The sequence below is a fragment of the Blennius ocellaris genome (assembly GCF_963422515.1).
Source record: "Blennius ocellaris genome assembly, chromosome: 13".
In the NCBI taxonomy this organism is placed as follows: Eukaryota; Metazoa; Chordata; class Actinopteri; order Blenniiformes; family Blenniidae; genus Blennius; species Blennius ocellaris.
In genome coordinates this window covers 25,217,329-25,244,898 of record NC_137662.1, presented here as the reverse complement: position 1 = coordinate 25,244,898, position 27,570 = coordinate 25,217,329, and the positions used below count along the sequence as shown (strand labels likewise).

General features: G+C 49.7%; 2 protein-coding genes across 3 annotated transcripts in view; both read right to left on the bottom strand.

Annotated features, from left to right (window-relative positions):
• Window positions 1-22,042, bottom strand: LOC308138508 (LIM domain-binding protein 3-like). 2 transcript variants are annotated; one of them, XM_080507644.1, is made up of 12 exons: window positions 21,788-22,042; window positions 18,265-18,416; window positions 17,705-17,774; window positions 13,343-13,365; window positions 10,024-10,200; window positions 6,427-6,537; window positions 5,221-5,591; window positions 3,908-4,268; window positions 3,642-3,822; window positions 2,462-2,582; window positions 2,246-2,361; window positions 1-2,159 (listed from the first exon to the last, which is right to left on the bottom strand). In XM_080507644.1, the coding sequence occupies exons 1-12, from the start codon at window positions 21,881-21,883 to the stop codon at window positions 2,070-2,072; spliced, it is 1,869 nt and encodes a 622-aa protein (XP_080363770.1). In that variant the 5' UTR covers window positions 21,884-22,042; the 3' UTR covers window positions 1-2,069. The 2 variants fall into 2 exon arrangements, with proteins under 2 accessions (XP_080363770.1, XP_080363771.1); XM_080507645.1 differs by lacking the exon at window positions 6,427-6,537.
• A 4,398-nt stretch (window positions 22,043-26,440) lies between these two features.
• The window catches only part of LOC308138663 (melanopsin-A-like), a gene marked incomplete at its 3' end in the record, with an annotated part of 4,278 nt that continues 3,148 nt past the window's right edge, over window positions 26,441-27,570 (bottom strand). Inside the window, exons 6-7 of the mRNA XM_080507877.1 lie at window positions 26,692-26,752; window positions 26,441-26,608 (exon numbers count right to left, since the gene is read on the bottom strand). Of these exons, the coding sequence (XP_080364003.1) occupies window positions 26,441-26,608; window positions 26,692-26,752 (229 nt within the window). The remainder of the gene's footprint in view (window positions 26,609-26,691; window positions 26,753-27,570) is intronic.

Sequence of the window (27,570 nt, the reverse complement as noted above, 5' to 3'; positions counted from 1 at the left end):
TTATTTCTTTGCCGGTGCTTCTTTATTCAACCTGCAACACAAAAATCCTCTTCACAAACAAACCTCATAGATTTCAGCTCAAACACATGTGGGGGAATTTAAAAAGTCCCGTTCACACGTTGAATCGGTTTCCGAACGCCGACACGCTAACACGAATGCTAACACGCGCTTCATTCACTCTACAAAACCAGTCAAAACGGTCAGATTGTGCACAGAAAACTCCAAAAGTCGACGAGTGAAAGTTCAAGGTTGCTCTCAGAAATGTTTTCTCGAAAGTTTACGGTGAAAAATTAATGTTCGGCAGTTCTTCTGATGGCCACCGGGGGAGCTCAAACACCCCTCTAGCATGGAGACCAAACAACAAACAAACAACAAACAAATTTCTTCTCACAAATACACGTTCATGTTTCTAAAATTCAAAAAAACAAAATGTGCTTTAACAAATTGTGATCTTTCTGTGTGCAGTTCCACTAGTGGCCATCAGAGGGTGCAAAACAAGAAAAACTATAAAAGTTCTTCCTCAAACGTCTCCTAAAAATGACAAATTGTTTTTTTATCCACACATTTTCCAGCTCTTAGAAACTTTCTCCCAGGCCAGGCGATTGCTGGGTGTTTTTATGACTGTAGTTCTTTTAACGGAACATTTTAAATAAAACAAAACAAATCAATGGCCTCCAGGAGACGGAGGTGAAGTTAAATGGACAGAGAAAAGACCCCAAAACAATCTAAACCCAAGTATAGATTAGGGAAACGAAAGTTTTCAGAAGAAAAGTTCACATAAAACTCATTTCTAATAACATAGCATTAGCATTTTGAGTGCAGTTCCCATAGAGGCCACCAGAGTCCGCTGAAGACAAGCCTTTTCTAAATTAAACAAATCAGACGAGATCGAGTTTGGGGGAAAAAAAACCCCCAAGGAAAAGTCAAAAAGTGGTTAAATGGACAATGTGCAGTTCCTCTCTTGGCCAGCAGAGGCACCAGAACAACGAAAGCAGTTTCTATCCCGTGGTTCTCGTCGCGACATCAAAGTGGATTTCATCAGGATAAGAAACGCTGTCAGTTCCTCTGACGGCCTCCAGGGGGCACCAAGCACCACAACAACAACAACAACAAAGCAGAAAGACAGTTTTCATTCCGTTATTTTATAGTTTAAAGTTCAAGAACATCTTTTTTTTTTTAAATCACTCAAATTGTGAAAGAAAGGAAAAACAAAATGTGAAGATTTGAGTTAAAAACAAAGGAAGAAAGGAAACCGAAGCGAAGACAAACGTGGATTTTAAACGCGACGATTGTAACTAAAGGTCAAAGTGAGAGAGCCGAGGCACGTCGGGCAACAAACAATAACAACACAAACAAACAAACAAGTCAAACCACAGCGTTTCCTTACAATCAGTCTGCAAATTCCCGCTTGAAAATGTTCAATCAAACTAAATTAGATAAAGATTGAATAAAGGTTTTCAATAAAACAGAAACAAAATCAGTATTAGTGGAGGATTTCTATCTATTTTAATTGATGTTCTTCATCCAAACAGAACAAATCTCATTAGTTTGGTGTTTTTCTTTCTTTACAAACTGATTCTAATCAAAGGCTTGAAACAAAAAGTCTTGAGGACGAAACGTTCTGGTAGAAAAGACGAGAAAAAGTCGTGATCAAATGAGAAAGACGTGTAAAACCACACGGGGCCACCAGAGGGCGAGCAGGCAGCGCGACGGTGCTAACGGCCAGCGCGAGGACTCCATTATGGGAGGGGCTACACGTTGACGGGAGTGGGCGTGGCCACACAGTGGTGAGTGGGCGTGGCCACACAGTGAAGGGTGGGCGGGGCTACACATGGACACGGTGGGCGGAGCTATCGTTTGGCTGATGGGCGGAGCGACACTCGGGCGTAGGCGAGGACGAATATTGAAGGTGTGGTGCTGTAATTTTGACGGCAGTGTGGGCGGGGCTACAGACGATTGTGGGCGTGGCTACGCGTGAAGGCGGGAAACAATTGGCAGCATTCCGATGTGTGTGTGTGTGTGTGTGTGTGTGTGTGTGGGCGGAGCTCCCGGGCGAGGAGTGGGCGGGGCTACACGTTGATGGCGTGGGCGTGCTTCTTGCACAGAGGCTTGTCCTTCTTGGAGTAGAACGGTTGTCCCTCCAGGTTGACGTGGCAGACCTGCAGACACAGTGGAGACACACCGCCCTCTAGTGGCCGACAACAACAACAACAACAACAACAACAGCTGAGGAGACTTGTCTCACGGCGCAGACGAAGCAGGTGTCATGCCAGGTGTGGCCCAGAGCCTCGATGAACTTGTCCCCCGCCTCCACCGGGAAGTCACAGCCGTGACACTTGGTGCTGAACAAGGCGATGTAGTCTGACACACACACACACACACACAGTCAGAGGTGTGTGTGTCCCGGGCGCGGTAGGGGGGGGGGGGGGGGGGGGGGGCGTGGCGCCGGACGTGTCCTCACCTTTCTCGCAGTACGGCTCGCCGTCCTCCATGTGGAAGAGGCTGTTGCCGAAGGGTTTTCCACAGGCGGCGCACACGAAGCAGGTGGTGTGCCACGTCTGCCGCAGGGCGTGCATCACTTCCTGCAACGCACAGCACACGCTCTGTACGGTCGCACGCTTCGCCTCGCGCCTACAGCTAGCAGACAGGTGTGTGTGTGTACAGGTGTGTGTACAGGTGTGTGTACAGGTGTGTGTACAGGTGTGTGGATAAATGTGTATACAAGCGTGTGCAGGTGTGTGTGCAGTTTTTTGTGTCCAGGTGTGTGTCCAGGTGTGTGTGCAAGTGTGTATCCAGGTGTGTGTGCAGGTGTGTGTGCAGGTGTGTGTGCAGGTGTGTGTGCAGGTGTGTGTCCAGGTGTGTGTCCAGGTGTGTGTGCAGGTGTGTGTGCAGGTGTGTGTGCAGGTGTGTGTGCAGGTGTGTGTGCAGGTGTGTGTCCAGGTGTGTGTGCAGGTGTGTCCAGGTGTGTGTGCAGGTTTGTGTCCAGGTGTGTGTGCAGGTGTGTGTGCAGGTGTGTCCAGGTGTGTGTGCAGGTGTGTGTCCAGGTGTGTGTGCAGGTGTGTGTCCAGGTGTGTGTGCAGGTGTGTCCAGGTGTGTGCAGGTGTGTGTCCAGGTGTGTGTGCAGGTGTGTCCAGGTGTGTGCAGGTGTGTGTCCAGGTGTGTGTGCAGGTGTGTCCAGGTGTGTGCAGGTGTGTGTCCAGGTGTGTGTGCAGGTGTGTCCAGGTGTGTGCAGGTGTGTTCAGGTGTGTGTGCAGGTGTGTGTTCAGGTGTGTATCCAGGTGTGTGTGCAGGTGTGTCCAGGTGTGTGCAGGTGTGTGTCCAGGTGTGTGTGCAGGTGTGTCCAGGTGTGTGCAGGTGTGTGTCCAGGTGTGTGTGCAGGTGTGTCCAGGTGTGTGCAGGTGTGTGTCCAGGTGTGTGTGCAGGTGTGTCCAGGTGTGTGTCCAGGTGTGTGTGCAGGTGTGTCCAGGTGTGTGCAGGTGTGTGCAGGTGTGTCCAGGTGTGTGCAGGTGTATTCAGGTGTGTGTGCAGGTGTGTGTGCAGGTGTGTGTTCAGGTGTGTATCCAGGTGTGTGTGCAGGTGTGTCCAGGTGTGTGCAGGTGTGTGTGCAGGTGTGTGTGCAGGTGTGTGTGCAGGCCTCTGACCCCCATGATCTTGGTGTTGCAGCGAGCGCAGGTGGGGGCGAAGAACTCCTCGTAGCAGTTCTCGCAGTAGACGCTGTTCTGCTCCTCCACGAAGCTGACGTCGGCCAGCGACATGTGGCAGTAGTGGCAGTTGAACTCCTCGGGGTGCCAGGACCGGCCGAGGGCCACCAGGAAGGGGCCCCTGCACAGAGGGACTCGCCGTCAGTCCCCGCCTGCAGAGTCGGGGGACGGGGACGGGGACGGGGCCGGGGACAGACACCTCCTACCTGATGACGCTGTTGCAGGCGCCGCAGAGCGGCGTGCGGCTGCTGGCGGCGAACCTCTCCGCCCTCTGGGCCACGCCCCGGGCCACGGGCATGAAGGGGGCGGGGCTTGGGCTGATGGGGCCGGCGCTGGGGGCCGGGGGGCCGGCGGGGGAGGGGTTGGGGAGGTAGGCCGGCGGGGGAGGGGCGGCCTGCGGCAGCGGCTGCACCTTGGTGGTGGTGGTGGTGGTCTTGCCCGGGTCGAACTTGCCCGCGAAGTTGGTGTCGGTGATCCAGGGCGGCCTGTTGGCCGAGGCCGGACCGGCCGGGGGAGGGGCGGGGCCGGCGGCTGGGGGGTGGGGCTGCGGTGGGGCTGGAGCGGGGGCTACGGTTACAAAAACAACATTATAACAATAAATAAACGTAGAGCTCAATACGTGACAATATGTTACAATAAATGACATTACAATGTGAAATATGAGCCATTATATCGTGAAACAGTGTGACATGTTACGTAATGTTACTTCGTTCATTTCCTGTTCTCGACTCGGTGTGTGGAAGGTGGAGGCTTCTGGAAAAATACATCTATTTATCCATTTTCATTACTCTCGAGTCAGGGGCGTCTAAATACAAGGAATGTTTTCCTCTGGCTGTTCCCTTCCAATCGTGGAGGCGTTTCGTTAAGGTGGACTGCTGTGAAATTATTGTTTTTTGTTTTCATGAAGAGAACAAAAATAATATGATTGAATGAATTTCAAAGAAAATATAAAGTAATCTGGAATATGTAACATGATCTGTCACTGCGTGCTAAGACACGCCACCATATCGTACCAATGCTACGATAAGATACGATATGCTACAATATGCTACGATATGCTATGATATGTTACGATAGGCTACGATATGCTATGATATGCTACGATATGCTATGATAGGCTACGATATGCTATGATATGTTACGCTAGTCTACAATAGGCTATGATATGCTATGCTAGGCTACGGTATGCTATGATAGGCTATGATATGCTATGATATGTTACACTAGGCTACAATATGCTACGATATGCTATGATATGTTACGCTAGGCTACGATATGCTATGATATGTTGCAATATGCTATGATATGCTACAATAGGCTACAATATGCTATGATATGCTATGCTAGGCTACACTAGGCTATGATAGTCACGAGTTAACAACATTGATTTGTTAAAAAAAAATACAAATTCGGCATGGCACAAAGCAATCATACAGAATGTCAGAAAAAGTAAAAACAAAAAAAAGTTGGAGGAAATCAGAAAAGCAGAAGCAGAAAAAAAGGCGTAGCAGTGCCTCACCTGGCTGGGCCGGGTAAATACAGGCTGTGGTCACCACCTTCTGGGGGGCGGAGCCAACCGGTATCTGGATGGAGCTCTGCTGCGTGGGCGGGGCCTGCTGGTACTGCTGAGGCATTGGCTGGTACTGCTGAGGGGGCGGGGCCTGCATCGTGGGTGGCTGCTGGTACTGCTGAGGGGGCGGGGCCTGCATCATGGGCGGCTGCTGGTACTGCTGAGGGGGCGGGGCCTGCATCGTGGGCGGCTGCTGGTACTGCTGAGGGGGCGGGGCCCGCATCGTGGGCGGCTGCTGGTACTGCTGAGGCATTGGCTGGTACTGCTGAGGGGGCGGGGCTTGAGGACCCTGATGCATCATGGGAGGATTGCCAAAATGGCTGCAGAGGAAAAGACGACATTTAATGTTTGATTTTTTTTAAATAGTTCTGTTTACTGTTATTTTTCATGATTTAATTATCGTTATCATTAATGATCAATCAGTAATTAAACATATTCAGTATTTCTCATCCTGTTTTCGATCAAACTTTCTGTGAAGATCTTCCTACTGAAGCAAGAGATGAATCATATAATGGTAATATTTCCTCTCCTGTCGCACCTTAAAGACCAAAAGAAGCTGAATGAATCACAGTAATGAGTAACAGATTACCAAACCAAAAAGTACCGCAGGTTGAATACTCAAGTATCACGAAATGAAATGAGAGAACAGAAATGAAAAGTTCATTTGAGGAAGGTCGGTTCCATCTTGTTAGAGCTTCGGCACCTCATGCAGTTATAGTTACAGTTACAGCAGAAGCTGACGAGGACCCGGAGACGCTTCAAACAGGAGGTTGCCATGGCAACCTGCACGCCGTCCTCACCTCAGATTGAACTCATTACTGAGTAACTAAGTAAGTAATTAACAGGAGGGTAATGAGGCCAAACAAGCTTACCAATAACAAAGGATCTGTCACCTGAGGGGCGGGGCCAGAGGGGGGTGGGGCTACCTATGTGAGGGGTGGGGTCAGGGGGTATGTGTCATGTGCAATGAGAGGGGCGGGGCTTCCTGCAATGGGAGGGGTCAAAAGGGGCGAGAGTGGCTGTGAGGGGCGGGGTCAGAGAGGGCAGGATTACCTGTGAGGGGCGGGGTCAGAGAGGGCAGGATTACCTGTGAGGGGCGGGGTCAGAGAGGGCAGGATTACCTGTGAGGGGCGGGGTCAGAGAGGGCAGGATTACCTGTGAGGGGCGGGGTCAAAGAAGGCGGGGTCCTGAAGTGGCGCAGCAGCAATAGCAGGTGGAGCAGCGGCGGGGGCGGAGTCAGCAGAGGCTGGAGCATGCTCAGTAGCGCTACAGCAGAGGGAGGTTAGTGAGAGAAGAAGAGCGAGGCGAACACAGGAACACATTTCTAGTTCTTCTGCGCTGCGAAACGCTGCAGGTGAGAAACGCAGACGACCAGCGAGCAGGTTTATGCCTCTATTTAATAGAAAATGTAATAAATCTCTCTTCATAATAGCGCCATCAGACGGCGTTCCACAGGGACCACGTCCCACTTTGTTCCTCAGTAAAATGAAAAGAACGTTTATTTTTAATTCTGACGTGGTTTTGTGTTATTGTGAAATTCATGTGAAGACACTTGAAGACAGGACGTGAGTAAAGGACTTCAAACAGGAAGCAACTCTTTCATTCCTGTTTCTTCTTTTCTGCTGGAGATTTTCAGCTGAAGGGGATTTTTCATAGCCTCCTCCTCCTGCACCTCCTCCTCCTCCTCCTCCTCCTCCTCCACTGTGACTTATAGCCGAGGGACCAAGAAGAGAAGCTTTGCTTTATTGGCAGATAAAAGCTCAACCTCTGATCCAATTGATTCCTGATGAGTCATCGGCTGGAGGACGAAGTCTGAGGATGGAGAGAGGAGAGCTGCAGATATACCGAGGAGGAGGAGGGGGGGGGGTGGAGGAGGAGGAGGAGGAGGAGGGGGAGGTTGTATTTCAGTCCAAACACTGGGTGGAGGAGGGGGTTGGGAGCAGCCGGGATCGATGGAGCATAATGAAGGGATGATTAAATAAGTGCACAGAGAATAGAAAGCTCCATCCATCAAAGGCCGGAGGAGCAGGAGGAGGAGGAGGAGGAGGAGGAGGAGGAGGAGGAGCAGGAGCAGGAGCAGGAGGAGGAGCAGGAGGAGGAGGGACGCTCGGCATCCAGTCGTCTCCTCTCTGAGGAGGTGGAGATGAGATGCAGGAGAGCTGCTCGTCTCCATTTTCCTCCAAAAGAGATGAAATCTTCACGACACAAAGAGATTTCTCCAACCAGGAAGAGGAATCCTCCCCGGCTGAAGCTCCGCCTTCTTTCATCCTTTCAACCAGGCCTCCTCCTCATAATGCCCCCAATTAAAAGAAGCTACAAGTGGCAGCATATTGATTTTCCAGGTAGACTGCCCCCTGCTGGTGACAACTGATCACTACACCTGAGTCAGGTTCGCTGACACATGAAGTCAAATAGACACAAAGCAACCACAAAAATACCTCAAAGAAACACAAAAATACCTCAAAGAAACACAAAACAACCTCAAAGAAACACAAAAGCACCTCAAAGAAACACCAAACAACCTCAAAGAAACACAAAACAACCTCAAAGAAACAAAAACAAGCGAGTGAAGGGGTGAGGCCGCCGGGGAGTGAAGGGGTGAGGCCGCCGGGGAGTGAAGGGGTGAGGCCGCCGGGGAGTGAAGGGGTGAGGCCGCCGGGGAGTGAAGGGGTGAGGCTGCCGGGGAGTGAAGGGGTGAGGCCACCGGGGAGTGAAGGGGTGAGGCCGCCTGGGAGTGAAGGGGTGAGGCCACCGGGGAGTGAAGGGGTGAGGCCACTAGGGAGTGAAGGGGTGAGGCCGCTGGGGAGTGAAGGGGTGAGGCCGCCGGGGAGTGAAGGGGTGAGGCCGCCTGGGAGTGAAGGGGTGAGGCCGCCGGGGAGTGAAGGGGTGAGGCCACCTGGGAGTGAAGGGGTGAGGCCGCCTGGGAGTGAAGGGGTAAGGCCACCGGGGGAGTGAAGGGGTGAGGCCACCGGGGAGTGAAGGGGTGAGGCCACCACAGGTGAAGAGCCGGGGGTCAGCAGCTGAGTGAAGGAACTCTGCAGCCTACCTGCTCCTCTTCATCCTCCTTAACTCCTCCTCCTCCTCCTCCTCCTCCTCCCCCTCCTCCCCCACCTCCTCCTCCTCTTCTGGCGCTGTAACAGAGAGCACACAGAGGAGGCGCCAGTGAGCCACTCATCAGAAAAACAAGCTCTGTTACATCTCTTTGTGGTTCTTGTCTCTCTGCACCATGCGGACCCAGAGCTCATCGGGTCGGTTCAGACTCACCGGGATCGGTTTCGGTCACGTGGGCCAGAACCCTGAAGGTCTTGGACTGGGTGCTGCGGCGGTTCCACTCGCACGGATCCGGGTTATTTTCGGCATTTTGCACGGCCTGATAGACGGGCGAGGAGCTGTCCACCAGCCGCTCCTTAACCGGGACGGTACTGCAACCACAGACAGGGGGCGCCACATCCACCACCACCCCTTGCAGGTCAGCACCGCCCCCACAGGGGGCGCCACATCCGCCACCACCCCTTGCAGGTCAGCACCACCCCCACAGGGGGCGCCACATCCGCCAGCAGCTCTGCCGCCTCACACGGGGCACCATCCGCTCCGTTCACTCAGTTTCACAGTTTATATACCTCAAACTGAAAGCTCAGACACATTTGAACAAGATTTAAAAAGCTTGAGGAGAGTGTGAGCGAGGAGGAGGAGGAGGAGGAGGAGGAGGAGGAGGAGAAGGAGGAGGAGGAGGAGACGCCTCAGAACATCCAGAGTGTCGTTTGCTTCCTATTGGTTGGACACATGAAGAGGCCTCGGGCCCCCGCTACTCACAACTGTTCCCCTCAATGCTTGATTTACTCTGTTCAGTTGGAGGAGGAGCAGGAGGAGGAAGAGGAGGCGGAGCAGGAGGTGCAGGAAGAAGAACAGGAGGAGGAACACTGACCCTCTGGACTGTAATTAGTGTTTCTAAGTTTCTGCTTTGTAGAGTTTGTTTCAATGTGAGTGATTTCATAATCAGGTAGGAAAAGTTGCGCACACACAGTATTTCTTATCACAAGGGGGAGCAACGATGAGGAAGAGGAGGAGGAGGAGGAGGAGAAGGAGGAGGAGGAGGAGGAGTATGACGAAACAATGTGGACGTTAACGTCACACAGTCAACAAGCTTCTTGGAAAAAGAACAAAAGCCTCTGACTAGAACGCAAACTGCTGCAAGAACCACAACTGTGAATATAACAACAACAACAACAACAACAACAACGTCTCCAGCTCAGGATTATTATTACCAGCACAAAGTAGACCAGTCAGTGTGTGTGTGTGTGTGTGTGTGTGTGTGTGTGTGTGTGTGTGTGTGTGTGTGTGTGTGTGTGTGTGTGTGTGTGTGTGTGTGTGTGTGCGTTGTGTGTATGACTGTAGTCGGAGGAGTGAGGAGGAAGAGGAGAAAAATAAAAGAGTTGTAGGAGGAACAATAAGTGAGGCAAAGATTAATGGAGGAGCAGCAGGAGCAGGAGGAGCAGGAGGAGGAGCAACAGCAGGGGGAAGAGGAGGAGGAGGAGGAGCAGCAGGAGGAGGAGGAGGAGCAACAGCAGGGGGAAGAGGAGGAGGAGGAGGAGCAGCAGGAGGAGGAGCAGGAGGAGCAGCAGGAGGAGGATGAGCAGTGTTCAGACGGTGGTCTCAGGGAGGAGTCATGATGAGGAGAAGGGTGTGTCGGAGGGGGATTAGGTGTCATGCACAAGGAGGAGGAGGAGGAGGAGGAGGAGGAGGTGCTTTCACCTGCCGTCGTGCCCTTTGCCCTGCGTCTGGCCAGCGATGGCGTCCATGATGGCGTCCTGGGAGTACATGCTGATGGGCGTGTTGTACTGGGCGTGGATGATGGTGGCCTTTCCTCCCGGACCCTTCAACTCGATGGGCTGGTGGGTGTCCTTCAGCACGCCGGGGTTAAAGCCGGCGCTGCAGGTGGGAGGAGGAGGAGGAGGAGGAGGAGGTGAGGGGGACGTTAGGAGGAGGAGGTGGGGGTTTGTGTTAGACAGAAGGAGGCTCATGCTCACAGCAAACCGACAGAAGAGGAAATCTACCACCCAGACCGAGTCCCAGATCTTCCAGCATCATCACATCACTTCAGCCTGCAGAGGTCTGTAGTACGACGCTGGAGTTTCCCTTCACGGATTAAACTCTGGTTTACTACGACGCCAGTCCACTTGTCACCAGGACAAATCACCATGGTAACCAACTCTGAATGTCTAACCTGCTCCGGAGCAGGATACGTTCAAAGCTCCGCCTCCTGACCAATCAGATCGCTTGGAAAATGCCCCGCCCATCATGGAACGCAGAACTCCTCCTGTTGCCACGGTGATCAATTAATATTCCAACAGGAAACACACGGAGGAAACTCCAAACAAGTGGAAGGAAAATGTAAAGTAAAACAAGACGAAAATGGCACAAAACACTAAAACAGACAATAAAAACTAAACACACAACAACAAAATGATGCAAACAAACACACAACGACAAAAAAGGACAAAACAAAATATAAACGTAAGAACTTAAAAGACAACGCCTACAGAAAACCACACAAAGAAGAAAAGCACACAACACAGACTTCAAAGCACAAAAAAATCCTACAAAACAACATAAAAACTCCCAAAGGGACAATTAAACAACTGAAATACGAAAAAAACAAAAAGGATTGTACAGATATAGACAACAACAAAATAACACAACAGCCAAAAACACACACAAAACAAACTCCATAAACGACAACACAACGTTGGAGGTGGCGTTCCACAGGGGTCGTTCTGGGTCCTGCTCTACTTCCTGCTGATGACGGAACTTCAATGCCAGTAAAAAACAAAAAAACAAAAAAAAGCTCAAGCTCAAATCTTTGTTGATAAAAATGTGAAAAATTAGTGAATTAAAAAATAAAATACAAATGCCACTACAAGGTGAAGCGGCTTCTATGCTGCTGCTTTGATGTTTTCAACGTCCTGCAGGAAGCGTCGTTTCCTCAGGCGGCCCATGTTTCGTTCTCTCTATTGCATTCGGTTCTACGTTCTGCTCAAACGCAGCAGCAGTTAAAGCTCATGCTCCACATGCGCCAGGAAACGTCACTGCAGCAACTCAGCAGAGACAAACTATCAGCAGCGACACGCAAGAGGCCAGGAGACACACGTTAGTGGCATGGAAGTCTGCACACTCGTCACTTTTATTGTGGTTTTCATGTCAAAGGACACATGAAAGTGTTTCAGGGAACATGCAGAACCGCCGACACAACGTTATCAGAGAACCCGGCGAGGACGGAGGCGAGACTTCTCCATCAGGCCCAACAATCACTGCAACTTCAGAAATACTCTGCACACACACACACACACACACACACACACACACACACACACACACACACACACACACACACACACACACCCTCAACAAATTCTCAACTCGACACAAAGAGTCTGAACACGCCGACAACATATATCCAATATAGCTTAACGTAGTTCCAACATGTCCCACAACGTCCTGTGAACAGACCCCAAAAGATGACGCATGAAAACGATCATAACATAACCATCCTGAACGATCCAAAACGCAACATAATGATCCTTAACGACCTTAACGATCCATAACGATCCATAACATAATGATCCTTAATGATCCTTAACGATCCATAATGATCCATAACGATCCTTAACGATCCATAATGACCCATAACGATCCTTAATGATCCATAACGATCCTTAACGATCCATAATGACCCATAACGATCCTTAATGATCCATAACGATCCTTAACGATCCATAATGATCCATAACGATCCATAACGATCCTTAACGATCCATAATGATCCACAACGATCCTTAATGATCCATAACGATCCATAACGATCCATAACGATCCTTAACGATCCATAACGATCCTTAATGATCCATAACGATCCATAACGATCCATAACGATCCATAATGATCCATAACGATCCTTAACGATCCATAACGTAACATAATGATCCTTAACGATCCATAATGATCCATAACGATCCGTAACGATACATAACGTAACATAACGATCCATTACGCAACATAACGATACATAACGATCCTTAATGATCCATAACGATCCAGAAACGACCTCTACTTCTGCTCTCCATCGTTCCTCCAGTACTTTACGTTTCCCTTCAGGGGTTCTGAGCCTCTGGTTCTTTGTCTTTAAAGTTGTGATTGTTCAGACGGGAGACGGAGGTTCTCCTCTAGAACCCAGTAGCTCTGGAACCGGAGCAGTCGGCCGCAGAGGGGCGGAGCTTATCTCACAGGGTGGAGGACGATTTTGACGTCACGTACTCTGGTACTGGACAGTCTGACTCTCCTTTAGCAGCAGAGACCAGAAACCATCAAGAGGCTCCATCTGGTCCCACCAAGGAGCTCGTAGAGGATTTATACTAGTTTTATTTTGACATTTCATTGTGTTTTGTACCACAATGTTGCATTAAAATGGACTTCATGTTGAGATCGTAATCATTTTCAGTACTAACTCTTTGATCTTGTAAAAATATAAACAGTTTCATTCCAGACACTGTGACACAAGAAGAAAAAGTACAATAAATGTAAAGGTGATTATAAGAATATGTTACCAGTCTGGTCACTCAGGATGAAACTGGACAGTTTGTGGTCCCTGAAGTACTTTAAATCTTATTTAATCATTATATATAGTATATATGTATTAATATGGTATACATCTTGTATTGGTTCAGTCATGTACTATTAAATAATCATAACATATTTGGTGTTTGGTTCGTTCAATATCTGGTCCTACAATTTGTCCTCGTGACTCGTCTCTCCAAAGAGAGGACACCTGTCTTCAGGGGACACTTGCTCTTGAATTGTAGGGCGTCCCTACATCACAGGTTTTACTCTACACCCCAACACCCCCCCAATATAGGATAAAATGCCACCATCTCACACACACACACACACACACACACACACACACACACACACACACACACACACACACACACACACACACACACACACACACACACACACACACACACACACACACACACTCACACACACACACACAGCAGGAGGGGATACTAACTTGGACGGTGCAGGGGACAAGACCTTGTTTCGAGAGAGGAAAGACAAGGACAGAAAAAAGAGAGGAGACATTAGAAGAGACGTTCTGCCTTCGGTCCTTCAACCGGAGCTCCTCAAGCTTCAGGGAGGTCAGAGGTCAGAGGTCAGAGGTCAGACGTCCTCCTTCAGAGCTGTGGAGACGTCCACTGAACAAGACTGGAAGAGACCTGAGTGAGTTCATTTGGGGACGCAGACACAGTCATCCGAAGTGAAACGAACCAGATCTACTCTGATTACTATGGTACTCGACAGTTCTCGCTGTTTGTCCACGACGGATTTAGTGACGTGGATTTGACCTGCTGAACGTTTCACCCAGAAGAACACGTTACAATGGACTCGTTAAAGAAAAATGGAACGTTTCTGAAACACAAAAATCACCGTGACTTTCAGTAACGGTGATTTATTTGAGTTGTGAGCAGCTCTGCTTAGTGTTTCTGTGTTGTTTGAGCAGTGAGCATGGAAACATCCGGAAAATCCTTCGGTCCTCACGAGGCACCTGAAAACACTGGTCCTCATAGAGCACTAATACAAGAACGGGTGTGTGGGGACTCCTGCTTGTCTCCACAGTGGGGGGGGGGGGGTCTAGAAAAATCGAGTTCTCAATTACGTCTGTTTGAAGACGCATGGACGCGTCTGCAATTCACAATTCAATTCTATTAACTCAATTCATCTCAATTCAATTTACCGTCGTTCACGTCCAGTTTGTGACTAAATGAATCAACAGATCAGCAAAAGCTCTTAATCCTCCTCCATTGTCTCCTGAGGCCTGAGTGTGTGTGTGTGTGTGTGTGTGTGTGTGTGTGTGTGTGTGTGTGTGTGTGTGTGTGTGTGTGTGTGTGTGTGTGTGTGTGTGTGTGTGTGTGTGTGTGTGTGTCCGGAGGGTCCGCTGACCTTTACCAGCAGCCAGACTAGCGGGCAGCTGCTCAGCCTCTTCAGCGACACAGTAACCTAATCACACTGTGAACTGAGGAAACACCACCGGCATGTGTGTGTGTGTGTGTGTGTGTGTGTGTGTGTGTGTGTGTGTGTGTGTGTGTGTGTGTGTGTGTGTGTTTATATTCTGAGTGCTAACAATAACAGTGTGTGGTCCCCTGCAGGGGGTTCACTTTTTTTTTTAGCATCACTTCACTGTTCTGCAATTATTGGAAATTCTAAAGGTAAAGACCTCTTTTACAGTGTGTGTGTGTGTGTGTGTGTGTGTGTGTGTGTGTGTGTGTGTGTGTGTGTGTGTGTGTGTGTGTGTGTGTGTGTGTGTGGATTAGTAGTGCTGCTCGCTCTAAGCCCAGAGGGACGTGGATCCTCCTCTCAGCCTCCCGTCATCATCACACAAACATGTGAACTAAAGCTGCCGTTTTATTTTCGGCGCTCGCCGCTGATCCCCTGGTGGCCGCCACCGCCGCCGCCGCCCACTGCCCGCCACCCCGTGTCAACTTCCCGCCATCAACTCCCCGCCACCAGCACCTCCGCCCACTCCCCGCCACCGCCACCGTCAACTCCCCGCTTTCAACTCCCCGCTGCCACTCCCGGTCCACCGCCGCCATCAACTCCCCGCCGCCCACTCCCCGCCGCCCACTCCCCGCCGCCCACTCCCCGCCACCGCCGTCATCAACTCCCTGCGGCCCACTCCCCGCCGCGCACTCCCCGCCACCGCCGTCATCAACTCCCTGCCGCCCACTCCCCGCCACCGCCGCCGTCAACTCCCCGCCGTCAACTCCCCGCCGTCAACTCCCCCCCGTCAACTCCCCGCCGCCCGCTCCCCGCCGTCAACTCCCCGCCGTCAACTCCCCGCCGTCCGCTCCCCGCCGTCCGCTCCCCGCCGTCCGCTCCCCGCCGTCAACTCCCCGCCGTCAACTCCCCGCCACTGCTGCGGTCAACTCCCCGCCGTCAACTCCCCGCCGTCCGCTCCCCGCCGTCCGCTCCCCGCCGTCCGCTCCCCGCCGTCAGCTCCCCGCCGTCAACTCCCCGCCACTGCTGCCGTCAACTCCCCGCCGTCAACTCCCCGCCACTGCTGCCGTCAACTCCCCGCCACTGCTGCCGTCAACTCCCCGCCGTCAACTCCCCGCCGTCCGCTCCCCGCCGTCCGCTCCCCGCCGTCAACTCCCCGCCGTCCGCTCCCCGCCGTCAACTCCCCGCCGTCAACTCCCCGCCACTGCTGCGGTCAACTCCCCGCCGTCAACTCCCCGCGGTCCGCTCCCCGCCGTCCGCTCCCCGCCGTCAACTCCCCGCCGTCAACTCCCCGCCGTCAACTCCCCGCCACTGCTGCGGTCAACTCCCCGCCGTCAACTCCCCGCCGTCAACTCCCCGCCACTGCTGCCGTCAACTCCCCGCCATCAACTCCCCGCCGTCAACTCCCCGCCGTCCGCTCCCCGCCGTCAACTCCCCGCCGTCAACTCTCCACCGTCCGCTCCCCACCGTCCGCTCCCCGCCGTCAACTCCCCGCCGTCAACTCCCCGCCACTGCTGCCGTCAACTCCCCGCCGTCAACTCCACGCCATCAACTCCCCGCCGTCAACTCCCCGCCGTCAACTCCCCGCCACTGCTGCCGTCAACTCCCCGCCGTCAACTCCCCGCCACTGCTGCCGTCAACTCCCCGCCGTCAACTCCCCGCCACTGCTGCCGTCAACTCCCCGCCGTCAACTCCCCGCCGTCAACTCCCCGCCACTGCTGCCATCAACTCCCCGCCATCAACTCCCCGCCTCCCACTCCCCGTGGCCCCCGCTGCTGTCAACTCCCCACTCCCCACTCCCTGCCGCTGCCGCGCTGGGTTCTTTTAAGACACGCCATGTTCTGAGGCTCCTCCTCCTCTTTCAGGGTCAAAGGTCGGCAGAGCAGCTTTGCTAAGAGACAAAGTCCCAGACGTCCGTCCGCCGGTTTGACTTGAGAAAGTTTGAGGTTTGAAAACGTCAAACAGAAAGTGGGAGGCGCCGTCACGTCGCCATGGTAACCATGACAACAGTCCCGTCCTGAGCGCTGCTCTCTGACACTGATCACTGACAACTACACAGGAACAGGTATTACTACTAGTAGTAGTACTAATAGCAGTCATAGTAGTACTACCAGCACGAGTAAGCAGTATGAGCACTAGTAGTACTTGTAGTCATAGTGGTGGTACTAGTACTCACCATAGTAGTATTAGTAGTAGAAGTACTTGTCATAGTAGTAGTAGTGCTATTCATATATTAGCATTAGCACTAGTCATAGTAGTATTAATACTAGTTACAGTAGTACATAGCATTAGCAGTCCTAGTAGATGTGTTAGTACTGGTCATGGTATTGGTATTGGTAGTAATATTGGTCATAGTAGTAGTAGTAGTACTAGTAGTAAACCTTTCCCTGAGTGAACCTGTCTTTCCTTTCCTTTCCTTTCCTTTCCTTTCCTTTCCTTTCCTCTTTTCTTTCCTTCTTTCTTTCTTTCCTTTCCTTTATTTCCTTTCCTTCCTCACAGCGCTCCAGGACGTTCTGTTTGGACGGACGTTCCGTTTGGACAGACGTCCCGTTGGGACAGACGTTCCGTCGGTTTGTCTCTGAGACCCGGTTCCAGACGTCCCCCCCCCCCCCCCCCGGTCTCTTACGTACCCCGCCTGAAGGGCTGCCATCTCCCTCAGAGTGTCCTCTGAGTACAGGCCGATGGGGCAGTTATACTGCTTCCTGCTGGGAGAGTCTGCCCCCGCAGGCCCGGAGGAGGAACTGCAGGCCGGCGGCCGGCCGTTCACCTGCACCGACTGAGCAGAGGATTATGGGTAATATTGTCCTCACTGCCGCTACTGAAGAACAGAACGTCATTATCATCATGAAGAAAATCCGTGTCCATTCTTTTTAGGGCTTCGCTCAACTTATTCGTCTTTTGTGATGTTTTGTGTTTATTCGAGTTTAATTTGTCTTCATTTATAAAACAACAAACATGTTTTCATTGTTTTTACTGATTTAAACAAAAACATTCAAGTATTTTTTTTTAACATATTTTAATACTTTCAAACTATTTTTAAATCTTTCAAATTCAAAATTGAAAACATTATGATATTTTACTATAGTTTGTATTCGTCTTAACGTTTTTACACGTAAATACTTTAAACTCATTCATGTGTTTCCTGATTAACGTTCCTGTTCACCGCCATAAACGTCACTTTGTGCACCGAACTTGTTGTGAAGTGATTCTGAACTGGTGGAAGTAAAAACACGTTTACGTCAAAACTCTGCAGGAGTGAAAGAAAGAAAGACAAGACACGAGACAGAAAGAGAAGAAGAAACGGTGACGGACGTCCAGAAACGAGGAGACTTTCCACCGTTGGATGGTTTGAGCAGCAAAGCATCATGGGAGGAGTTACCTGCTGGTGAGGGATCAGTGAGATGGCGGCGTCCATTCTGGGCGGCGCCATGGGAACCGGACGCTTCGCCCTGCAGGCGGAACCAGAACCAGCAAGTTACTCACGAGATCTGACAAACCTGACTTTTACCTTCCAGACCTGGCAACACACAGGCCTGGCAACCCACAGACCTGGCAACACACAGACCTGGCAACACACACAGCTGGAAACCCACAGACCTGGCAACACACAGACCTGGCAACACACACACCTGGCAACACACAGACCTGGCAACACACACACCTGGCAACACACACAGCTGGAAACCCACAGACCTGGCAACACACACACCTGGCAACACACACAGCTGATGCCCACAGACCTGGCAACACACAGAATTGACAACAGACACAGCTGGCAACCCACAGACCTGGCAACCCACAGACCTGGCAACACAGTGAAAACATCCAGAGACCACCATCAGGACTACAGAGACCACCATCAGGACTACATGGACCACCATCAGGACTACATGGACCACCATCAGGACTACATGGACCACCATGAGGAGGAGGTCTTACTTGGTCATGACGAGGGACAGGTTGTAGGCGGCCATCTTGATCTTGTTCTGGGCCTCCAGGTGGGTCATCCCGTCCGTCCCGACGCCGTCGATGGCCAAGATCACGTCCCCCTGGACCAGGTTCCCCTGAGCCGCCTTGCTGCCCGGAGTGATCTGAGGGCCACACCGGGGACCGGTTAGCCACCGGTTACCCACTGGTTACCCACCCACTGGTTACCCACTGGTTACCCACTGGTTAGCCACCCACTGATTACCCACTGGTTAGCCACTGGTTACCCACCCACCGGTTACCCACTGGTTAGCCACTGGTTACCCACTGGTTACCCACCCAGCGGTTACCCACTGGCTAGCCACTGGTTAGCCACTGGTTACCCACCCACTGGTTACCCACTGGTTACCCACTGGTTACCCACTGGTTAGCCACTGGTTACCCACCCACTGGTTACCCACTGGTTACCCACTGGTTACCCCCCGGTTACCCACTGGTTAAACACCGGTTACCCACTGGTTACCCACTGGTGATCTAGAGGGGCAGGTTAACTAGAGGGGCAGGTTAACTAGAGGGGCAGGTTAACTAGAGGGGCAGGTTAACTAGAGAGCAGGTTAACTGAGGCTCCCGGATGTGAAGCCATTCTTCACGCTGACTCAGCTGAACCTGCCAGAGGAGTCGAGTTTCTGAGAGCTCAACTTTCACACAGACTGTAAAACTCAGCTGTCTGCACACACACACACACACACACACACACACACACACACACACACACACACACACACACTGGAATCAGTTGACTCTTGTGTGAAACGTGAAGCAGCACAAAGAAACAATCCACACAGAATCAAATCTCAAAAATCAGCTTAAAGAAACAATGCAAAAAAAAAAAAGAAGAAAAAATGAAAACAAACAGCAGAAAATCCACCAAACCGATAAACAAAGACACGAAACCAGAAGAAAGAGAAACAAACAAAAAACACATAAAGACGCCACAAAAACAAAGACAAAGAAAAGGACAACTGAAGGACGAAAGAACAGGAAACAGGAAGTAGAAATACAGAAAAGCTTTGAAAAGAGAGAAAGTGACAAACAGAGGTCTGTAGTACGACGCTGGAGTTCCTCTTAGAACCTCGCGGTTCCACTCTGGTTCTCTGGCGCTGAATGACCTCACCTGGCTGACCTGCAGGAACCGGACCTCAAAGAACCAGAACTACTCCTGTCGCCATGGTGACGAATTAATAATCCAGCAGGAAACACACGGAGGAAGCCCCGCCTCCAAACCAGTGGAAGCCCCGCCTCCAAACCAGTGGAAGCTCCGCCTCCAAGTCAAACTGAGTGATCAGTGTGTTTATATGGCTGCTGAATTCATATCATTCAGTCAGCATTAACCAGCAGCATTAACCAGTCAGCATTAACCCACCAACCCACTAACCCTAAACCTAAATGACTACAAACCTGTGAAGGAGACAAGGTGGACAGACAGAGTGTGAAGGAGACAAGGTGGACAGACAGAGTGTGAAGGAGACACGGTGGACAGACAGAGTGTGAAGGAGACATGGTGGACAGACAGAGTGTGAAGGAGACATGGTGGACAGACAGAGTGTGAAGGAGACACGGTGGACAGACAGAGTGTGAAGGAGACATGGTGGACAGACAGAGTGTGAAGGAGACACGGTGGACAGACAGAGTGTGAAGGAGACATGGTGGACAGACAGAGTGTGAAGGAGACACGGTGGACAGACAGAGTGTGAAGGAGACAAGGTGGACAGACAGAGTGTGAAGGAGACACGGTGGACAGACAGAGTGTGAAGGAGACACGGTGGACAGACAGAGTGTGAAGGAGACACGGTGGACAGACAGAGTGTGAAGGAGACACGGTGGACAGACAGAGTGTGAAGGAGACAAGGTGGACAGACAGAGTGTGAAGGAGACACGGTGGACAGACAGAGTGTGAAGGAGACAAGGTGGACAGACAGAGTGTGAAGGAGACACGGTGGACAGACAGAGTGTGAAGGAGACAAGGTGGACAGACAGAGTGTGAAGGAGACACGGTGGACAGAGTGTGAAGGAGACAAGGTGGACAGACAGAGTGTGAAGGAGACACGGTGGACAGACAGAGTGTGAGTGACGGATGTTAATGTTCAGCAGGAGAAAAGACAAAAATAATCCGGCATATAATCATCCTCATCATCATCATCATCATCATCATCATCATCATCCCCATCGCCAATGAAGAAATATCTGTAAATCCTCTTTGGTCTCAAACTGACATCGTTTTGGAGAAGGGGGCCCCTCAGGGCCACCAGGACCCAGGTGACGGGGGCCCCTCAGGGCCACCAGGACCCAGGTGACGGGGGGCCCCTCAGGGCCACCAGGACCCAGGTGACGGGGGCCCCTCAGGGCCCCCAGACGATCCACAAGACAGAATCACTGTGAAAAATTGCTACAAACAAAAAATCGACACTAAACCTTCACTGGAGACAAAAAAAAAAAAAAAACTGACGCAAAGAGACGAACTCTCCTCGAGGAGAAACAACAAAAATACACAAAATCACCACAGAGACCAAAAAGCTACAGAGGAGAAACGACAAAAACTGGAACGAAATGATGCAAATCAGAGAGAAAATAACAGAAGATGCTAAGAGACAAAACTACAATGAGGCAAATACTGCAAGACCACAAGACCTACAAAGAGACGACGACGACAGGAAATAAACTGCAAGAACTACAAAGACATTAAAACTACAAAGAGACAAGAACTACAAAGAGATTTACACTACAAAGGGACAAGAACTACAAAGATATTAAAACTACAAAGAGACAAGAACTACAAAGAGACAAGAACTACAAAGAGATTGACACTACAAAGGGACAAGAACTACAAAGATATTAAAACTACAAAGAGACAAGAACTACAAAGATATTGACACTACAAAGAAACAAGAACTACAAAGATATTGACACTACAAAGAGACAAGAACTACAAAGAGACAAGAACTACAAAGAGATTGACACTACAAAGAGACAAGAACTACAAAGACTCCACTACTGCAAAGAAAGAAGTACAAAGAGACGGCTGATGATTTTCAATGTTTACAATAATATTCCCGACATTTCTTTGCAAGTTAATTATTATTGAAAATCATCAAAAACTTTCAAAGTTCGATTTTTAAGAAACTTCGGGGATTCTCGAGGAAACGTCAGAAAAATTAAAACAACTTCACACGTGTTCAGGATTCAAACGCCTTTTCAACCCTTCCATTCATCGGAGCGTCGCCTCGCTCTTCAGACGGCGACGGCGGCAGGAGGCGGGACTTCCTGCCGCCGTCGCCGTTTGAAGAGACGTTAAAACAGACGAGTCGAGATTCTTTTCCTTTTTCCGCTTGTTGAACGTGAGTCTGTGCTGCCGAGTCATCAAAACCTTTTTCTTTCACTTTTAGACAGAAACGGGGCCACGAAGCAGCAGAGGAGCGAGTTTGAAGGGTTGAGGAGGCGCAGGGAGGAGGAGGAGGAGGAGGAGGTGTTGTCTTACCCTGGAGACGGTGAGCGGCATGTTGAAGTCCTTCCCGCCCTGCAGCCTGAAGCCCCAGGGCCCGGGGCCCGGCAGGGACACACTGTAGGTGCTCATCGTCCTTCCTCTGAGGAGCAGGAGGAGAGAGGAGGAGAGAGGAGGAGCAGGAGGAGCAGAGAGGAGGAGGAGGAGAGAGGAGGAAGAGGAGCAGAGGGGAGCAGTGGAAGCAGAGAAATGAAAAGGAGGTGAAGAAGGAGAGAGGAGCTGCCTGCTGAAGTGACAACCTAAGAATAGACAGAGATAGCAGTGAGGCATTGTGAGGGGGGGTGGGGGGGGGGCGGGGGGGTCAGGAGGAGGGGGGGGGTCAGGAGGGGGGGGTCGACTTATATGGCGTGAAAGCGGACACCCGGTATGTCGGGCCCGCCGTGATTCACCGGAGCTAATATAGACCTACAGATTCCTCTACCCCCCCCTCCCCGGGCCCCCCCCATGCGCCCCCCCCCCCCCCCCCTCCAGACCTCAGGGTCTCCCTCGGGTACAATCAGGGGAAACTTGAGGAAACGTCTCGTTATCTGGACGATGTTAAAAGCAGTGAAGTGGAAACGATAGTGGAAAGGTCAGGCTGTTAACGACGCTGGTTCGAGTCCCCGCCTCTGACCACGCCCCCTGAACACGCCCCTGTCCCTGAACCCACCGTTGACCCCGCCCACACAGCCATCTTTTCCTCATTCTTCAAACAATGCTCCATCCTCACGGCGCCGTGAACAAAGCTCATCACGAGGTCGTACCGAGGCCTCCAGGTGGCGCTGTGACGCGAATACACCAAAAATGGAGACGACGCTGAGCAGGCGGGGCGATGACATCATCGTCGTCAGCCGTCTTCTACGTCCACACGTCAAGGGCGAGGCGGCGTTTTAAAATTTCTCCACTCTGGAAACCGTTTTCTAAAAAAATCCCATTTTCAGGCTCTAAAAACTAAAACTGACTGACAGGCTCTGCCTCCCTCTGCATTGACTGACAGGCTCTGTATGGACTGACAGGGTCTACCTCCCTCTGCACTGACTGACAGGCTCTGCCTCCCTCTGCACTGACTGACAGGCTCAGTATGGACTGACAGGGTCTACCTCCCTCTGCACTGACTGACAGGCTCTGCCTCCCTCTGTATTGACTGACAGGCTCAGTATTGACTGACAGGCTCTGCCTCCCTCTGTATTGACTGACAGGCTCAGTATTGACTGACAGGGTCTGCCTCCCTCTGTATTGACTGACAGGCTCTGCCTCCCTCTGCACTGACTGACAGGCTCTGCCTCCCTCTGTATTGACTGACAGGCTCAGTATTGACTGACAGGGTCTGCCTCCCTCTGTATTGACTGACAGGCTCTGCCTCCCTCTGCACTGACTGACAGGCTCTGCCTCCCTCTGTATTGACTGACAGGCTCAGCATTGACTGACAGGCTCTGCCTCCCAGCGGTATCAGCAGCTAACTTTAGACCTGTACGGAACAGAGACCACTCCGACATTCCCAGCATGCATCAGGCAGATAAGTGGTTTCAGCGTTGAAGAGAGAAAGATTTCACACGTTCCTGCAGGAGTCGTTCAGTTCCAGAGGAACCAGGCTCCTGCTGCAGAGCCCATGAGCAGGGCAGCAACAACTAAAGTACTTCTCCATTACAGTAAAGTGAGTCTGAAAGTACTTTAAAGTATCTGTAAACTTCAATATTCTTAATAAAATCTACACATCATAGTCACCGTAGTACTTTATACTTTCTAAAGTATATTCTACTTGTATGAACAAAAACTACAAACTACCTAAAAATATTTGTTAGTTCCTCAGCATTTGTATCTGAAAGTACTTAAGTAGATTATGATGTATTTGTACTTTTATAATAGTCATTATTTAAGTAATGAGATGCTTTGAATACTCAAAAATACTTAATTGCGGTAACTGTACATTGTAACCCTCATTTCTACCCGTGATGATTAATAAAGTAATTTGTAGATATTCAAGTGTATTTGTGATCAAATACGAATAAAACTGACAAAGATGGAAGAACTTCTCATTAAAGTCCTCAAAAGATTACTTCCAGTCCTGGGAGTACTTATAATCCGTTACTTTCATCATGTTTGATTGTATGAGTGGTGATCACGTGACCGGAAGTCCCGCTCACCTCCGCTCGCGGGGCGCTAAACGCCGCCCGGCCGGCCGGGACGCTCCGTGTGCGGAACCGAGCGCGGGGAAACACACGGAAAGAACCGGGATCGACCAGGGAGGGGGGGGGGGGGGGGCCGGGACTACCGGGGGACTGGATCTAACGGGGGACCGGGACTACAGGGCGGGACCGGGACCCGGTTCCAGACCTGTCAACCCGGTATCGTGTCCGGCTGCCGGCGCTCGGGGCCGCCCGGCGGGGGAAGAAGCTCCGTGTGACCGGCCAGTAGAGCCCCGAGCCTGGACACGGCTCTGCTCACCGCCGGACCGGAACCCGGAGCCCGGGGCCGGCGCGAGGGGGGAGCGAAGAGGCCGTCACACGCACCGGAAATACGTCACCTCAATAGAAGCCGCTCAGAGCAAATTCATTAAAAGCGTCATTTCAAAGCAGAACGAGTCAGAGCACCTTTAACCGCAGAATTTAATCTTAATCTGTCTTTAAAAACAACAGCAATAATAATAATAATAATAATAATAATAATAATAATAATAATAATAATAATAATAGAATAAGTGAATTAACTCAGAACCATTTTCAAAGTGTGGACACAAAAACACAAACTGACAAAATTGTTACATAAATATTAATTTAGATGCTCTTGACTTTCATACATTATATATATATTTTATTTATTTATTTATTATTATTATTATTTTAAATTATTATTATTATTTATTTATTTTTGTTTGTTTTTTTAATGTGTACTTGCAGCTCTGCGGCGCCTGAAACATTCTGAAACAAACTCACAAACCTGATGATTTAAATAATTTTATTTAGAAAAATAAAGACCACAGACCTGTAAACAGGAGGAACTCCACAATAAAACATTTTAAAACATCTTTAAATTCTAAAACTACAGACTCGAACAGCTGTGTTTCTAGTTGTCACGACGGTTTTATATTTAAAATGCGAACAAAAAACAGAAAAACTTCCAACATTTAAAATGGAATTCAAACTTTTTTTCTCATCACAAAGATGCTAATGTTAGCTCATCATTAGCTGCAGAAGGTTTTGGCTTTTAGTTCATGTGAGCTAAAATAAAAAAAAATATCGACTAAAATTAGCTAAGTATATTGCGTAAAGTGAAATAAAAGTTACAAAAACTTATTAGCTACTGAGCTATCTTAAACAGTTTAATGTCCTAAAAGGCTTTTTCTTTCCGACCTTTAGCTTTTAAACACAATTCAGCAGCTGAACTTCCTTCCTCCAAACAATCTAATTAAAATAAAGGGGCTAAGCAACGTAAACATGTTTGGAAAAATTGACGTGAACCAACCGAACTACGGCTAGCTCGCTAAAACAAGCTAAATAACACTTTGGTTCCACCAGCAAAACGCTTCTCAGATGCTAATAACGTTAGCGACTCAATAATTAATCATCAACATGAGCAAACAACTGAATGTATTTGAGGCCCTAAAGCGGCCATTTTGGTGCCTTCAGGAGTAGCTGGGAAACTTCAGCTTTTTAGTGGAACAATATGTCTGAATGCTTCTAAAACTAGGAATTGTTCTTATTGTTGGGTGAACGTTTCGGTTTGTTTCGTAGGACGTTTGGTGTCCTCCGAGCACAAAACAATTTGTCCTTTACAGAAACTTTGAAACAATCGCAGAACGAGACACGAGCTTCATCCCGGACAGCGTCACAGTCACATGTACAAGACTTTTCTACGGCTACAAAGATTTAATCAAGAAAGCAAAAGATACAAGCAAACGTAACGTCAGACTAGAAAAAACGAGCAAAGCACAAAACAGTGAAAACAAAATAGCTTTTTCTATTTCTGAGCATAGCATAGGTTAGCATAACTTAGCTTTACATAGCATAGCTTAGCTTTACATAGCATAGCTTTACGTAGCATAACTTAGCCAACGAGACGATTTTTAGAACAAGTCCAGACAGAAACACTTTTACACAAAACCTTCAGGACAGAAACTAGTTTGTGTGTGTGTGTGTGTGTGTGTGTGTGTGTGTGTGTGTGTGTGTGTGTGTGTGTGTGTGTGTGTGTGTGTGTGTGTGTGTTTGAAGATATCAAAAATATATACATTTTATTTTGTATTCAATTTTAGAATAAGAATAAGTGATAATTTTTTAACAATAAAATCTCCTGTTTCAATTATGTTGAAATGTTTGAAAGCAGATTAGTTTGAAAATGTTTCTAATGTTTGGATCAATAATCTACAAGATTTATTAGAGTTTATCTCAAATCTGTCAAGTAAAAATTGAACTTGAGAAATATTAAATTTTTTTTGAAGATTTTTGGTTTTTAGCAATTTAAACGTTGAGACTTAAATTTCCCAAAAATACAATTGAACAAATATTAAAAAGAAAGAAAAAGTTTTTTAATACTGTCGGAAAATAATTTCAATATTTTTGTCGTTTTATTTTAAAAGTGCAGCGTCGCTTTGGAAATCAACCACAGTGACCTTCACAGGTCAAAGGTCACAATCTCTCATGTGGGGGCGGGGCTTCAGCTTGGCCCCACCCCCACGCCGCTGCTATTGGCCGTCTTGGCCCGGGCAGAGCGCGAGCCGCGGCGTCCGACGGGCAGGAAGGGGCTGGACTCCGACGTGACCACGATGCTCGGGATGCGTCCCAGGGCGCTGCGGGTCACGTGACCCTCTGAGGCGTCGCCGCCCTGCCACAGGAAGTGCAGGACGCACTGTCAGAATAAAAGTCCGCCGACGGAGCTGCTGGGAACACGAAGTGAAGCGTACTCACATTGGAGATGCTGCTCCGGTCGCTGACTCCGCCCACCGACATGTCCAGGTCAAACGACGTCCTGCAGGAGAGACAATGGAGGACAATGGTGAACAATGGAGGACAATGGAGGACAATGGTGAACAATGGAGGACAATGTTGAACAATGGAGGACAATGGTGAACAATGGAGGACAATGGAAGACAACGGAGGACAATGGTGAACAATGGAGGACAACGGAGGACAATGGAGGGACAATGACAATGGAGGACAATGGAGGACAATAGAGGATGTCAGCTAAAAGCAACCACAAACTGCTGAGTCATGGAATGGAGTTAGCCTGTAAGACTTGACATTTCTGAAAACTACTGAGAACACTATGGAGCCACTTCCTGTGAACACTATGGAGCCACAGTCTGAACACTATGGAACCACTGTCTGAACACTAGGGAACCACTGTCTGAACTCTATGGAGCCACTTCCTGTGAACACTATGGAACCACAGTCTGAACACTATGGAACCACTGTCTGAACACTATGGAACCACAGTCTGAACACTATGGAACCACTGTCTGAACACTATGGAACCACTGTCTGAACTCTATGGAGCCACTTCCTGTGAACACTATGGAACCACAGTCTGAACACTATGGAACCACTGTCTGAACACTATGGAACCACAGTCTGAACACTATGGAACCACTGTCTGAACACTATGGAACCACAGTCTGAACACTATGGAGCCACTGTCTGAACTCTATGGAGCCACTTCCTGTGAACACTATGGAACCACAGTCTGAACACTATGGAACCACAGTCTGAACACTATGGAACCACAGTCTGAACACTATGGAACCACTGTCTGAACACTATGGAACCACAGTCTGAACACTATGGAGC

Excerpts from the sequence above, each read along its gene's own strand:
- LOC308138508 (XM_080507644.1), bottom strand. The coding sequence starts at position 21,883 with ATGAGCACCTACAGTGTGTCCCTGCCGGGCCCCGGGCCCTGGGGCTTC. Across the intron at positions 6,538-10,023 it reads GGCAAAGGGCACGACGGCAG|CGCTACTGAGCATGCTCCAG; the intron begins GTGAAAGCACCT and ends CCTCTGCTGTAG. Across the intron at positions 2,160-2,245 it reads ACACCTGCTTCGTCTGCGCC|GTCTGCCACGTCAACCTGGA; the intron begins GTGAGACAAGTC and ends CTGTGTCTGCAG.